The 17019-nt window shown below is 38.2% G+C and overlaps 1 protein-coding gene across 7 annotated transcripts in view; it reads left to right on the top strand.

The window, feature by feature from the left end:
- The first annotated feature begins 2200 nt into the window (after nt 1-2200).
- Nucleotides 2201-17019, top strand: part of LOC117679140 (complement component C9-like) — a 33111-nt gene continuing 18292 nt past the window's right edge. For all 7 annotated transcript variants that reach the window (XR_004595298.3, XR_004595299.3, XR_004595300.3 and 4 more), the window contains exons 1-6: nt 2201-2308; nt 4720-4813; nt 7554-7701; nt 8984-9131; nt 13173-13311; nt 14846-15058. Coding sequence is in view for 4 of the 7 variants with exons in the window: in XM_034440784.3 (XP_034296675.1) it covers nt 2232-2308; nt 4720-4813; nt 7554-7701; nt 8984-9131; nt 13173-13311; nt 14846-15058 (819 nt within the window). In the remaining 3 variants the exon portion in view is untranslated. The remainder of the gene's footprint in view (nt 2309-4719; nt 4814-7553; nt 7702-8983; nt 9132-13172; nt 13312-14845; nt 15059-17019) is intronic.

The raw sequence follows: 17019 nt of genomic DNA, 5'->3' as shown, positions 1-17019 counted from the left end.
CTACAAATCCTAGCATTCTTCAGGATTAGCCATGTTGCCTAGATCTGTTGGGAATTGCAGTTCAACAATATCTACAGAATCTACATCCTGCTTACCTGTTAATGTTATCACCTTCTCAACTACAATTGTTAATAAAACTGCAAGGCTATAATGAGGGATTTTTTTTTTCTTTCTCAATATAATAGAAAGTTGATTTAGACTTGATTCCCCTTAAACTTGGCAGCTGAAAATGAAAGTGCAAATATAAAAAGAAACTACTAGCAAATATTTAATTTCTTTTATCAGGCATGGGTTTCTAAAGAATTAAAAAGTCCCTCTCCATGGGATAATCTCTTAAGTAAACAGTGTGACTTAATTGCAAATAGCAAGAGCTTGGCTTCCCATATTTTCATCAAGCCTTACATGAAAGCAAAACTTCAGCTTTATCACGAAGTACTATTTTGCAACTTTTATACAGGTTACAATATAGCAAATAAAATTAGATGAGCCAAAAAGCTTATTGAACAGCTACTCACTTTAAAGGGAAAAAAAACTGTTCTTACTAAATCTTCAACTTCGTAAAAGCTATCTGTTCATGACTATTATATCACACTATTTCCATTAAATTAAATATTGAATTAGTTAATGGAATGGATTGCCCCAGTTTGGAGTCTAGGGTAGGACAATGAGAAATGAAATTTGCAAATATCCTCAGTTTAAAAAAAGGCCCTGAAAATAGACACACTTGCTTACTTAAAATGCGTGTGTGCGTGCATGCACTCACACACACACACACACACACACACACACACACACACACTTTCCCAAGTGTCAAAGTCATGATCAGGTGCCTAGTCAATTGGCTCTTTTGGACGCAGAGACAATAAGCGTACCAGTAAATAAAGGATTTAAATCTTTATTAAGCCTTTATTATTAGCTCAAGCAAATAAGATTTTGAAGCACAATATAGAAAGATATACCAAGCAAAATGATTCCCAAATCTCTTACAAGCTGGCAGGAGCTCCCTAATAGAAGAAATACTCTTCAGGGTAGTCTGTTTCCACACTACCCAATGATAGGTTCTGTGCAGAAGCTGCCCGCAAACAACCCCAAAGTTTTTATCAAAACCTGACATCATAACTTCATGACCCTGGTGTGGTCATGAAACAGAAAGACGTGTAGAACATGGCTCTGGAATGGGAATTAGAAGTCTGAGATTTTCACAATAAAAAAAGTTCTGTCGCTACATAAAGATTCCTACTTCATCTTTATGCTCCTTGACACAAGAATTTAAAAAAAATTAGGTTAGCCCAGAATATGCTCTAAAACTCTAGACCAGGGGTGTCAAACTCAAGGCCTGGGGGCCGAATACAGCCCGTGGGGTGGGGCCACCCTAGAAACAGCAAAGGACCAGCCTGTGGTGCCTCTGCCAGTGAAAATGGAGCTCACAAGGGCCGCATGCAGTCCACCATGCCGTCCCAGCTGAAAACAGAGCTCATGAGGGCTACACGTGCAATCCCCCAAACTCCGTTTTTGCTGGCAGAGTGTTCAGGCCACCACAGGCACCCCAGACACGAGTAATGCCATGCTGGCCATGCCCACCTTGGCCATGGCCACACTAGCCCCCGAGGTCAAACACAACCCTGACGTGGCCCTCAATGAAATCAACCTTGAGCCTGGTGAGATTCGATCTGCCAAACTGCTGGCAGCCCATGACCAACAGAAGTAGCCTGCAGTACTGCACTCTAACCACTGCACCACCGCGGCTCTTTGACTATCTGACTATCCACTCAGACAACAGGTAAGAAGCAGTCATAGCATTTATAATGGGCCATGAGCATCACACTCTACCATCTAGGATAGGTTTGCGGTCCTTAATTGTATGTCTTATTTCCATCCATTCCTATATATTGAACAATACTGCTTCTAGTACAAAAATGTCATTTACCAACCTCATTTCTACCATACTTTATTCTGCAGTGGAAATAATGAAGTATCAGTGCTCACGGCTTACTGAATTTGAGTTCAAAAGCTTGGGTTTCCCATCTGCCCTTCGCCTCTATTTGTACAAATAGACTTGCCAAATTGAGTACATTTACAACTAGGCCCAGATCACTTCCCGGTAGTCAGCATGAGCACTGACCTTCATTAGCCATCACTTTTTGTTTATTGTCCTTTTAATATTTAACAAAAATGAACAGATTAAAAGACTTAAATCTGGGTCTGATTTACTTTTTCGTAGACCTACCACCATGTCTACTTCTTTGTTTCTTATAGGAGTTCTCTGCATTTTAGAAGCAAATAGTTTTGCCTCAGTAGGGAAAACAAGGTGAGTTCATTGCACAGGATAGAGATAACATTTGGTAGCATTTATGCGTGATCTTCTCCAAATTTCCTGGTACTCTATTTTTAGTTTCTGGAAGACAGAAGGTAAGAGAACTACCTGCTTCCTGCCATTTTTCAGAAGCATCTGAACAATCCTATTGAATGCAATAGAAATTATTTCCATGCATAAAATAATCAAAATGTTAAATGAGCATATAAATGAGTTATTTTATCACTAACAGATAGTTAAATTTTATGTACCTCTGAACCAGTTTGTGAATACTGGAATTTCAAAACAAAAATCAAATATTTTTTACATTAGAAATATTCATAGAAGCATAATTTAGTCAAATGCTGACACTACTTTATATAATCTGTTTGTTCTATTCCAGCTTGCCCAAACTGAATCTCTCAAATGTAATTTGTATTTCTCCACAAATTTTATTCTTACAAAAAAAAATGGAAGGAAGGAAGGAAGGAAGGAAGGAAGGTAGGAAGGAAGGAAGGAAGGAAGGTAGGAAGGAAGGAAGGAAGGAAGGAAGGAAGGAAGGAAGGAAGGAAGGAAGGAAGGAAGGAAGGAAGGAAGGAAGGAAGGAAGGACTTTGAAGTTACTTCTCTCTAACTTGAGCAAAATGCGTTATTGCTTAACGCATTGTAAGCCGCCCTGAGTTTCCAGAGAAGGGCGGCATATAAATCAAATAAAAAAAGGGGGGGGATTTAAACTTAGCAAACGTACAAACTGGAACACGATATCTGATGCTCAATACTTGGTAGGCCTTTACTGTTAAGTGTTGATATTCTAAAACTTTGATGGATGAGGCCAACCTCAACCTCATCTCAAGGTTTATTTCAATAGAATAGAATTCTTTATTGGCCAAGTGTGATTGGACACATAAGGAATTTGTCTTGGTACATACACTCTCGGTGTACATAAAAGAAAAGATACATTCGTCAAGAATCATAAGGTACAACACTTAATGATAGTCATAGGGAAACAGTCAATATAAATCTTAAAGATACCAGCATCAAGGTTACATACAGTCATAAGTGGGAGGAGATGGGTGATAGGAACGATGAGAAAATTAATAGTAATGCAGACTTAGTAACTAGTTTGACAATGTTGAGGGAATTATTTGTTTAGCAGAGTGATGGCGTTTGGGAAAAAACTGTTCTTGTGTCTAGTTGTCCTGGTGTGCAGTGCCCTATAGCATCATTTTGAGGGTAGGAGTTGAAACAATTTATGTCCAGGATGTGAGGGGCCTGTAAATATTTTCACAGCCCTCTTTTTGACTCATGCAATATACAGGTCCTCAATGGAAGGCAGGTTGATAGTAATTGTTTTTTCTGCAGTTCTAATTATCCTCTGAAGTCTTGTGTCTGTCTTGTTGGGTTGCAGAACCAAACCAGACAGTTATAGAGGTGCAGATGACAGACTCAATAATTCTTCTGTAGAACTGTATCAGCAGCTCCTTGGGCAGTTTGAGCTTTCTGAGTTGGCGCAGAAAGAACATTCTTTGTTGTGCTTTTTTGATGATGCTTTTGATATTGGGTGTCCATTTTAGGTCATGAGATATGGTAGAAACTAGAAATTTGAAGGTCTCTACTGTTGATACTGTGTTGTCTAGTATTGTAAGAGGTGGTAGTATGGGAGGGTTTCTCCTAAAGTCCACCACCATTTCTACAGTTTTGAGTGTGTTCAGTTCCAGATTGTTCTGGTTGCACCAAAAGGCTAGTTGTTCAACCTCCCATCTGTATGCAGATTCATCATTGTCTCGAATGAGACCGATCACTGTTGTGTCATCTGCAAACTTCAGTAGTTTAACATATAGATCATTTGAGATGCAGTCATTGGTATATAGAGAGAAGAGATAAAAAAATATTTCAAGGATAAATAGCCAATATAGGAACAGCGTGGAAGAAGAATGAGTAAAATAGTGCCTCTTTCCATGGTGTGCTGTAAACCCAAGACAAAGTTTGCCTCTTGAGTCCTCGTTTATTTTTCCTACATCCGTGGTACAGAGAAAGTTTCTGAGAATTGTTTAAAAATATGAATGTACAAAACCATCAAATCATTTTTAAAAGTTTCTTTGTGCTATATCACATCAGGTAACATCTTTCTTGTTTGAATTCTGTTTTTAAGACAAGAATTGCACTTAGAAATGGCAAATCATTTGCAGGAGTCAACCCTCTTTTTTCTATGGTTATGGAGTTTTCAACATTCCAAAATGCAGCTTCTGTGGAATCTTGAAATCAAGTATTCTCATGCAAGGTTATGTACCGAGAGACCACAATGAGGTGGCCTGCAACTAAATGAGTAGGAAAACAAAGTCATATCGTTCTCTTTCAAACATTGTACAAACAAACAGTGTTAAATCAGAAACATTTCAATTTACTTTAAGACTATTTTATTCTAAGGGTGACCCGACAACCTAATGCTCCAGAGCCCATTGACTGCTTGCTGACTGCCTGGAGTGATTGGGGGCCATGTGTTCCATGCTCAGAAGAAAGAGTAAGTTGTTTTTCCATAATTTTGTTCTCATTGTTAGTTGTGAAGTCGTGTCCAACCCATCGCAACCCCATGGACCATGTTCCTCCAGGCCTTCTTATGAAGATGAGGCTCACAGCATATCTCCTTTGCTAGACCCCACAGGAAGATATAATTGGGTGGAAGTGGACCTCAAATAATGATGGGTTTTAAAAGTCAAAACTAGCACTTTGAATTAGACCCAGAAGCAAAATGGCAACAAGTGCAGCTTGAAGAGCAGAAGTGTAACATGTGCTAGTCTAGGAGCACACATAACTACCCACATTGCTATATTTTGCATCAGATGAAACTTCCAGATCTCTTTAAAGGCAACACATGTAGAGTGCATTACAGTAGTCCATTTGGGAAGTGATTAGGGCATGACTATGAGTAGTTTCCCAGTCCAGGAGCACGTACAACTGGTGGACAACACTGAGCTGTGCGAAAGCCTTCCTACTCATGACTGCCCTCTGCTTTTCAAGCAGGAGTTACAAGTCCAGAAGGACCTCCAAATTCTGCATCTGTGCAAGGTTAATAAAAAGTCCTCTCTTATTATCTCTTGAAACAGTCAGTCACTAACCCAGCCAAATCTCCTTTTCCAACAATTGTGCTTGAACAAAATCACCTTAACTTGGCCAAAAATCACCATTTTGGAAATTAAGTTTTCTGCAAGATGTCCACTGCCCTCTACTAATAAAATACTGGCAAGACTTCACACCTCACTAATCCCTTCCCCATAGGCCAGCGAGGCAGCAATGGTTGTGGCTAGTTCACAGCAACTAGTTGGTATTTAGAAAATGCATCCGGTCCTGGAAGTTCAGAACTGGATGCATTTGATGTTCCCAAAACACTTCTCATTGTCCTTGTTCGCATTCTATAGGAATAGGGTCTGTATATAAGAATAATATAGTGATATAATGATAATCAACTCTTGCTCTGGGATAATTTCAGGGGCAAACCAGTTGTCATATTAACTCCTCATAGTGAGTTGTGTTTAGCGGGATCAGAAAAATTTGAAATAGAATCCTCCATTGAAATAGCCTTCACAATCCAAGCATGTTATTATAGTCATTTCACTACCTGCCATTCTTTTTGTGATTAACATTATATGGATCATGCCCAATATCTATTAGGCAAGGAAGGGGAAAAATGGATCTCAAGTATAGGGGGAAAAAACTAAGTGTAATGTATATAGTTTTTCTTCAGCAGAACAATAACTAGGTTATTTACCAAGTTGATATTTGTTGTTGTTAGTTGTGAAGTCATGTCTGACCCATCGTGACCCCATGGACAATGTTCCTCCAGGCCTTCCTGTCCTCTACCATCCTCTGGAGTCCATTTAAGCTCACACTGACTACTTCAGTGACTCCATCCAGCCACCTCATTCTCTGCCCTCAATCTTTCCCAGCATTAGGCTCTTCTCCAGTGAGTCCTTCCTTCTTATTAAGTGGCCAGAGTATTTGAGTTTCATCTTCAGGATCTGGCCTTCTAAAGAGCAGTCAGGGTTGATCTCCTCTAGGACTGGCCGGTTTGATCATAATTTCATAATTTATCTTATATTAAAAGGGCTTCATAAAGAAGATTTATTTATGAAGTATAGGCTCCTTGGTGGATATTGGTTTCAAATAGTAAAAGAAAAAAGGCTTTCTTGTCTGGAATCACTGGTTGTCCACTAATTATAGTGTTAAATTTGAATGGATGGTAAGAGATCACCCATTTAAATCCTTTTCACAGTGTAAATGTGTACATTTTCAGTAGCTATGAAGATTCTCGGTGATCCAGGTCATGGTTATCCCAAAGGTGCTTTTTCAAGAAACAACTGGATTTTCTGGTTTTTCTTTGAAAATGTTTTGCTTCTCATCTAAGAAGTTTCTTCAGGTCTTCTTCAGCTCTTGAAGAAGAGCTGAAGAAGCTTCTTGGATGAGAAGCAAAACGTCTTCAAAGAAAAACCAGAAAGTCCAGTTGTGTCTTGAAAAAGCACCTTTGGGACATTTTCAGTAGTTGTACACTGGCTTTTTCAACAACAGCAACTTTAAGATGTATGGACTTCAACTTTTAGAACTGGAAATCCACACATCTTAAAATTTGCTAGGGTTGAGAAACACACTTGTAGATGATCATCCAGTGATTGAGTGATAGTCTGTCCTCCTAATAGCAATAGCAATATATACCACTTCACAGTGCTTTTACAGCCCTCTCTAAGCAATTTACAGAGTCATCATATTGCCCCCAACAATTTGGGTCCTCATTTTACCCACCTCAGAAGGATGGACTGCTAAATCAACCTTGAGCCTGGTGAGATTTGATCTGCCAAATTGCAGGCAGCTGGCAGTCAGCAAAAGTAGCCTGCAGTACTGCACTCTAACCACTGTACCACAGTGTTGAACCCTGAATTTCCCATCCTTTCCATTTTGGAGTAATAAAATATGTTTCCATTTCTTTTACCTTGTATATTTATTTTATTTATTTATCATCTTTTGAAACAGTTCATCTCCCTCACAGAGGGATTTTGGGTGTTGCACAAATAAAATATTAAAACATAAAAGTATATCAAATTTAAAATGTATAAAGCGGCAAGGATGAATTAAACTTCAATGTTAATAATTAATTAAAAGGCAGAGGGAGGGCTTTCGAGACCAGCCTCATTTTTCCCAGCTGTTCATCCCCTCCATAGCCGATTGATTCTGAGCCTGTTTTAATTTTGTTTTTAATATCTCTCACAAAGCACCGCTCAAGGAGTATTCTGAAGTTTGGACAGTTTGGAGGGAAGCCATGCATTGAGGCTCTGAGTGATAGAGAGTACTGTGAGACAACAAGTCTGTGTCCAGATGAGAAAGGTCATTGTAAGAATCAAGAGTTTGTATGTGAAAATGGTAGGTATGGAGATGCTTGACATCATTTCTCTACTGCCATCACTGACCATAGTGGTTTTATGACAATATGGAGATTAAGAGCCACATCATGATTAAGATTCGTCTTATTTATAGGGTCATGGGTAAGGCGTTTTAAATTGGGGAGCCATTTTGGATTGAATTCTGTTTTAAACGTATTTTAATGTTTATACTGTATGTTTTTTAATTTTGGCTGTTCATCGCCGCGAGTCCTTCGGGAGATGGGGCGGTATAAAAATCTAATAAATAAAAATAAAATAAAATAAATAAAGATGCCACTCTAGGACAGTAGCAGTGGTTCAAAATTTTTTACCACCAGTTCTGTGGACGTGGCTTTCTGGGCATGGCATGGCTTGGTGGGTGTGGCTTGGTGGGCGTGGCAGAGGAAGGATACTGTAAAATCTCCATTCCCACCCCACTCCAGGGGAAGGATACTGCAAAATCCAGTCCAGCTGGGACTCGGGAGGCAGAGAATAGATGGGGGTGGGGCCAGTCAGAGGTGATATTTACCTGTTCTCCAAACTACTCAAAATTTCCGCTACCAGTTCTCCAGAAGTGGTCAGAACCTGCTGAATACCATTTCTGGACAGTGGGCTTCTTTTGCAAGGAAAGCCTCGAGTCACATTCCAGATGGAAAAAATTACAAATGTATTCTTGCTTGCTTTTAACTGAAAAAAAGCAGCTTTCTCCCATTCCACATTTTTTTCTCAGCCTGCATTGTACAATATGATGTTGAATATTCTGTTTGCTAATGTTATTTTTGTAATAATATTTTCTTTACGCATGTATTTTTATAAGCCATGTTTTGATGGGAGAACCATACTGTCATGTTCAGAGAAATGTTAAATATCAAAGTATTATGATGTTTCCTGTTTAAAAAGCTGAAGAAGATCTTGCTCAATTTCAGTATACTTTAATCACCAATGTGTATTATTTTCACTGCATTATTATATTATGATGATTGTTGCATTTCACCAAATAAAACCTTTTAAAAATATTTTGCATTACATATAGGTGTAGCTACATTGACGCTGAAATGCACGGTATCATTCAAACAAGTATTATAGTATTTTCCCCCCTGGACAAATTAACACTAAATCAGTCAGTCATTCTGACATAAAGGGCAGTTTGTTTTATTTAAGCTGCAAATTTGGGGAGTTGAAGTCCAATACACAACCGGAGAAGGCAGTGTTGATTTATGAAAGCATGCTACATATCCAATTACCTATAATTATAAATGTTTCATTCTTTGTTCTACACTAAGGATATTGTCTAAAGAATAGGCTGGTATGTAACACAGAAGATGACTGTGGTGACTTCTCTGACGAAGATCATTGTGATGAAACCAAGCGCCCACCCTGTGGGTATCGTGAAGTTGATATATCAGAACTTGGAAAAACAGCTGGACAAGGGTAAGTTCTAGAAAATGTTCACGAGAAGAATACAAATTACCTGTATTTTTCGGACTATAAGAGTTAAGAGACACTTTTTTGTCTCCCAAAATTGGGCAAAAATGTCTGTGCATCTTATAGACCGAATATTGCCAAAACCCCACCCACCCTCCAGACATTTTTTGGACCTCTGCACATCCTCTTTTCAGGCCTTTTTTCAGCCTTTTTCAGGCCTTTTTTTGGCCCATTTTCGAGGCTTTTTTCAGCCTGTTTTCAAGGCTTTTTTTGGCCTGTTTTGGAGGCTTGTTCTGCCTGTTTTTTGGGGGTGTTTTGGCCCATTTTTGACTTAAAAACAAGCCAAAAAAGCCCCAAAACTGGGCTGCAGAAAGCCTTGAAAATGGGCTAAAGAAAGAACCCAAAACAGTCCAAAAAAAAGCCTCGAAAATGGGCCAAAAAAGCCCTGGAAACAGGTCGAAAAAAGACTGGAAAAGGCCCCCCAAAAAGGTAGGCCGAAAACTTTTGTTGTTGTTGTTTTTCTCTTAAAACTAAATTTAGGTACGTCTTATAGTCCAAAAAATATGGTCCATATTGTGCTACCCAATAAGGTTGGAATCCTCAAAATGGTTTTCAAGAATGCAAAAGTTCTGAATAACTTTCTTAGTTCCATTAGGATCACATTGCTATCTGACTTTTATTCACACACACACACACACTTTAAAAGTTATTTGATTTCCTTGCTTTTGCTCTGGCCTGTCATGTACTTTCTGCTAAGCATCATAAGACATTTATATGATGTGAACCTTTTTTAAAAAGGACATATAATAACAATCAGCTGGTGTGTAGTGCCACTGACCTTTTATCAATCCCTTGCAGTTAATGAATTGCCATTTGGCTTTCTGATCCCACATTTCGACATCATGAAGATGTAAGTTCTTCATTATTTTTAGCTGCTTCTACACTGGGAAGATCAGACCTGCCCATCAATGATTAGAATGTTCAATCTGCTAACCTTGGCATCTCATGGATGTTAGCAAAGACAGCTTTATTTCTTCTGTTTTGTACTGCTGCCAGCATACCAGCTTAGAACAAATCAATAGAACAAAGCCTGACTAGGTGGCTAAGACACTGAGCTTGTCAATCAGAAAGGTTGGCAGTTCAGAAGTTTGAATCCCTAGTGCAGGTCTCCTGCGTGAGTAGGGGGTTGGACTAGATGACCTCCAAGGTCCCTTCCAACTGTTACTGTTAAATCAATCCAGCCTAGATCTTAACAAAAATGGATCGGATTCATCCACTCTTTTCTAGCTAAAAGAAAACCTGTTCCATATTATCTTGATCTGCTTTAGAAAGGGGCTTCAGATTAATCCAATGTGTAGCCCATTAATGGATAAGCATGTAAACTCATATGATAATTTGGATTGTGATCCTTGAAATAATGTGATCTTATAGGTTCCAGGAACTATACTTGGAACCTCTGGAATGATATCCTACACACACACACACACACACACACACACACAGAGAGAGAGAGAGAGAGAGAGAGAGAGAGAGAGAGAGAGAGAGAGAGAGAGAGACTTTAGAACAGGTCCCACCATAATGACACTCTGATAATCATTAAAAATGTGCCAGGCTATGGAAAAAGATTGTTGTATAATCCCCATAACTTTGGCTTTTTACTGGTATTCACTGGTGAGCTAAGAATTCTTTTGTAAGTCTTCTTCTCTATTCTGTTATTTGTAAACTACCTAGAAGTATTAAGGAGTGAGAGAGGCTCAAAACTGAATTAAATAATTACTAAAGCCTACCAGGCAATGCATGCTAATATTTAAGGCAACATAATTGTCTTTGTGTGAATTTAGTGGTTAAATTACTAGTAAGGTGACCAGACGTCCCGCTTTTGGCGGGACAGTCCCGCTTTTGAACAATTTGTCCCGCGTCCCGTGGAGTTTTTAAAAAGTCCCGATTTTTGGAAAGAATGCACGGCGCAGTGGTGGGTTGCTCCCGACTGCCTCCTGAGTCCCAGCTGATGGCTAGAGGGAAAAAAAACTGTTTAAATTCAAAGGGCCGCCTTTGAATTTAAAGGGCCGCCCTATAGCTGATCAGTGTTAAAAGAAAACAAATGAGTAGACCAATGCCTGCAAAAATAGAAAAAACAGCCCCTTAAAGCTTCACCATAGGTTAATTAGCACAAGTTGATTAGATCGGCTTCCCGACTCTCAGCTGATTTGCTCTCAGCTGTTTTGCTCAGGGCTCTGTAGTTGCTAGTTGCAGAGTGCTGGAGATTTTTTTCCCCTAACTATGCTTTAAAAGCGAAACTGAAAGTAAAGCAGGGTCTTTGCTGCAACGTGGCAAAATGAGGCAGAGAGAGATTTCTTTTTCTTTTTCCTCACCAAAAAAGGTAGGTGCAAAACTGCAAACAATGGGAAATTTAGGGCAAAAGAGGAGAGTTCAAGATTTTAAAACACAAAAGAAAAAAAGCTCTATTTAACTAGGGAATTGTAATAATTGAGATACTATTAATTGTATATTGTGTTGAAAGCAGAAATGGTTAAGTTGTGGTTTGGAGGAATATATGGGGGAAATTATTTGGTTTATTATTATTGGTAAATATAATTAATTGATTTGTAAGAAATTGGATTGCATGGAAATAATTGGAATATTCATGTTCATATTGATTAATATACAAAAAAGATAGTTATATAACTAATTGATTTATATTAAAATGTTGAACTTGTATTAAACAACTGTATTACATAATTACATAATTAACCAATGTGAGGATGGATATCAATGGGAAGGGGTATAATATAGAATAGAAGGGAAAAATTGAATTTGATTAAGATTAGAGATGAGGATGACGGGTAATATTGTTTTTTTAAAAAAATAGATGAGGAATAAATATGGCAAAAAGGAAATACAGAAATTGTAAATTTAATTGAAATGACTAAACACTGTTTAAATTTGTGAACCAGCCAAATATTCTGTTCAAAGAAAATGCATTGTATGTTTGTATGTGTGTTTCTAATTATTGCTATTTATTCATATTTGTTCTCTTTTATTCTTTAAAGTTTAACAATTCATTCTTTATCTTAATATCTTTATATTTGTTTGGGGTTGGCTTTCTTCCCCTTCATCTTTTTTTTGGTACAACAATCTTTCTCCTCAAACCTACCACCTCTCTCTTTTCTTTCCTTCTTACTTTTACTTCCCCCCCCTTCTTCTCCTCCATACTTCCTCTTCCTTTCTCCTTCTCCTCCTCTCTTCCTCCCTCTCTTACCCTCACTCCTACTCTAATTTCCCTTCCCTTCCTTCATCCCTCTCTATTGCTGTATCCTTTTATGCATATGGACTACTCAGAGGGCTGAAAAAGTTATTTTTGACTGGTCTGGTCTTGACACTTTTGACCAGTCCTCGAACTTACGACTGTCCTCACATTTTATATTTTTGCCCTATCTTGTCATCATGGTGAAGAGAAGCAGTTGTGAAATGAGTGACATGGTTGTTAAGAATGCTGCACAGGCATAAATGTGAGGATGGTCATAAGTGTGAGGACCAGTCAAAAGTGCGAGGACCTGTCAGAAATGACTTTTTTCTATACACATAGCCATGGCCACCCGGTCACATGACCAGCTAGCCACGCCCACAAAATGGTGAGTGTCCTGCTTTACCAATGTTAAAATCTGGTCACCTTATACTAGGGTAGAAATCAGGAGTGAGTTCTAGTCCCATCTTAGGCATGCATGTTGTATGGATGACTTGGGTTCAGACACTCTTAAGCCCACAATATCATGCGTGGGTGACAAACCAGTTCATCAGGGGTTTTTTTTGCAACCAATGAATCAACACAGATTCAATACAAATGAACTTGGGGAAATATGGTAGGATAAAAAAGAATATCTTTATTATTTATATATATATAACTGATTTGTCTTTGTTGTATTGGCTTGATATTTCTGATAGTATATGACATTTAATACTCCAATGAGAAGGCTGATGATTAATAACCCTTCCTTCCTTCCTTCCTTCCTTCCTTCCTTCCTTCCTTCCTTCCTTCCTTCCTTCCAGTGTGAATGTGCTGGGAATGTTACCGGCTCAAACTGCATTTCAAAATAAGTTCTACAATGGCATCTGTGACAGAGTCCGTGATGGGAACACAGCCATTTATTACCGCAAGCCATGGAATACGGCTGTCCTCAATTATGACGTAAGATTCTATGTGTAAAGCAGAGTTTTGGTTTGCATCAAAAGGCAAAATCCATTTTGCCTCAGCCTCAGCTTTTAAAATGTCAAGGGTGTGTCTATATAATTTTCTTGGTAACTTTACATAAATGTTTTGCCATTGGTTTAGGATTTTTTTTTAATTCCCTTGTCTAGTTTATAGGAATTTCTAATGTCCCATCCAGATAGTCCTCAGTTCTGATCCTACTTGGTCTTTTGAGATTATCCTAAATCAATCAGGTGCTTTTGTTGCAGGAAAACAAACCTGGCAAAACCAAAATGCAGTGCTGTCTAGTTTCGGGCGGAAAATTCAGATAATAGTAAGGTTTCCCTATCCATGTTTATTAATTCAGACTTCCTATCACAGTGTTGGCCATAGGCATCAGGATTACAACATTCAAAAATTTGCATCACCTGTAACTCCTGTTTCATGTAACTGAAAGGCTGTTAAATGCTGTTAAAAGTATAGTGATTAAAAACCACTTTCTATGCTGGAAAGATAGAGTTATTCTGTATATAGGTGCTTTAATTTATATATAACAATAAAAGTAAGCAGTTTAGTTCTTTAACAACAACAACAACAAAATGTGGAATTTTAGCCCTCTTCAGACATTCACCTGCCAACATGAGGGATCCCCACTTCTCTTCCAAATTTTATTTGTTATTTTTCAGTCAGAAACCTGTAGAAGAAATAGCCTCACATTGGCCTTAACCTGTCTTCATGAATATGTGTAGATTAGACTAGTTCACCACATACTTTTCACCCCTCACAAGCTTAAATGATGTTGTTGGCCACAGATTTACAGAACAATCTGAAGGACCGGTAACTTGGGAATGGGGATAGTAGCATAGGATGGTCTGAATGTGATTATCCAAAAGGTATTCCAGGGATGTGGAAGGAGATGTGTCCATCTCCACAGCTCCTGTCATCTCTGCTGAAAGTTCATTGGTGATAAATCCAGTGGTGGGATTCAGCCTGTTCGCACCACTTCGGGAGAACCGGTTGTTAACTTTCTGAGCAGTTTGACAAACTGGTTGTTGGAATAAATCATTAGGGCAGAGAACCGGTTGTTAAATTACTTGAATCTCACCACTGGATAGATCCACCACTGGACATAACTACCTCTCCATCCCATGGTCTGTTATGGAAGAATCTCTTATTTCCCTAGAAGAAAAGGTATTAGTTGAGCCACTTTTAGATGTATGGATTTTAACTTCCTTGCTGGCTGGGAAATTCTGGGAGTTGAAGTCCACATATTGGAAAGTGGCCAAATACTAAGAAAGTGACTTAAACTAAGAAGGAAATTAAGAGGAGTGATTCAAACAGGGAGAAACATTCTACAGCCTGGATGGATTGGCTAGTGGTGCTAATTCAAAATCTGGTTTGCTAACTTATGGCTTAGTGTATTGTCTGAACTAAGCAAACCTTGGAGTACCAAAGGATGTCATCACAGATTATGTTGTTTATCATTACCTATCTGTCAGTCAGCCATTTAATTGTAATTTTTCTGCCTTTCAAGACAAGAGGAGACAAACATTTTACAAGTGAATTCTACAGTGACCAAGTATCAACAATTAAAGAAATATTCAAAACAAAATCACAGACTTTTGATGTGAACTTGTCTGTTAAACTGAAACCGACTGAGTCCAATGTATCAGCTACTGTTGGGGGAGGCTTCAATGCTGGCAGATCATCCAACATGAATAAATTCTTGAAAAGCACCAAAGAAACGGTAAGCTTTTTTTTTAAAAAAAAAAAACTCATAGGTAAGTATAATGTCAGGGTTCCAAGTAACATCCCTAACGAAAGAAAACTCCAAAGCTAGAAGTTCCTCAAAGTTACATTGTATTAGAGATGTCATATTGGCACATCTGGGAAAACCTGAATCTGAAAGCATCCAGGTTTTCCCCATCCAAAAGAAAGTCCAAGTCCCTTCCCCTGCACCCACACGTCCATCACATGGTCCAATCACAGCACCATCTACAGCAGAGGTCTTCAAACTTGGCAGCTTTCAGACTTGTGGACTTCAACTCCCATAGCTGGCTGCAGAATTCTGGGAGTTGAAGTCCACAAGTCTTAAAGCTGCCAAGTTTGAAGACCTCTGATCTACAGGCTAAATATCCCTGAAACTCCATGCAATCCCCCCTCCCAGTTTCCCACAGCATTAAATGTGGCAGCCCTGAAGATCCCAAGAAAAAGATGGCCTCCAGGACTGACATATACATTATTCCAAAGGAATGATAATATACATGCCTAAAGAAATACTGAGCCATTGGCAACATTCATGCTGAATTGGTTATTGAAATACCAAAAAATATTAACCTTGTTTAAGTTTTCTTAGCATGACATGGGAATCCATTTATTAGTTTATGGGTTAACGTACTGTGTAAATCTCCACAATAGATTATCTTGATAACCAAAATAAAGATGCTGCATGAATACAGAGATAGGAAACCTACAGTCCTCTGCCTACTTTCCTTGAGTAAGGTACACAGGATGATACCAAAGAACTAAAAACCCTAACCTAACTCACATACTGATATGTTTGGGAGCCCCACTTTTAGCCAACACTTTTAGTGATCAGAAGTTGGGTCTTTTCAGTGTCACAGTGGGATTGGGTATTTTAGGATGGAGGTGTAACATTGGAAGCTTTTGTGCTTCTTCTTTACCATGTACAGTATTTACTGGAAGAATTTACAATAGGTATTTTCAAGATCTTTTTTTTTTATTGAAAAGTTTTAAACTGTTTTACAAACAAATTTCCCCCCCCTTCCCCCACCCCTTCCCCTCTCCCTCTCCCACCCCCCCGACTTCCCAGAGCAAAATACAGGATATTGCATTTAACAGACATAATCTAACATAAGCAAACTAACTATAAATTCTTAACTTCTCCTTACTCTTTAACTCCGCGATAGGTACTAAAATATCAAAGTAGAAAAAAAAATCATCTAAATATTTCATTCATAAGCTATTTGCAACTTTTTAGTCCCGTATTTGTTTTGTATATAGTCAATCCATCTTCTCCATTCCAGTACATATCTTTGATTCGAACGGTCCTTCAAATATGCAGAAATTTTAGCCATCTCCGCCAGATTAGCTACTTTTAATGTCCATTCTTCAATAGTAGGTATTTCTTCCTTCTTCCAGTATTGCGCCACCAAAAGTCCAGCTGCCGTTATTAAATTCAAAATCAAATTAGTCTCTATAACTGTACATCCTTCAATTATACCCAGTAAAAACAACTGTGGAGTAAATTTTATCTTCCTTTTAAGAATATTTTGTATAATCCACCATATCTTAATCCAAAATGCCTTAATTTTCTTACATGTCCACCATAAATGAAAATATGTTGCATCATCACATTTACATCTCCAACATGTAGGTTGTAAATTCGGGTACATACAGGTTAGCTTTTGAGGATTTAAGTGCCATCTATAAAACATTTTGTAAAAATTTTCTCTTAGATTTTGGGCTTGAGTAAACTTCATATTTCTAACCCATATTTTCTCCCATACATCCATAGATATTGATTCCCCAAAGTTTTGTGCCCATTTTATCATACAATCCTTCACTAACTCAGTTTCTGAATCTATTTCTATCAGTGCATTATACAACTTTTTAATATGCATTGGACTTTGATCTCTAATTTGTTTTATTAAATTTTCTTCATTTTGCACAATACCAATTTTCTGA

Source organism: Pantherophis guttatus, chromosome 2 (genome assembly GCF_059756535.1).
Source record: "Pantherophis guttatus breed Tessera chromosome 2, ASM5975653v1, whole genome shotgun sequence".
Lineage (NCBI taxonomy): Eukaryota > Metazoa > Chordata > Lepidosauria > Squamata > Colubridae > Pantherophis > Pantherophis guttatus.
Note: the sequence above shows the minus strand (reverse complement) of the source record. Positions and strands in the feature narration are given on the sequence as shown.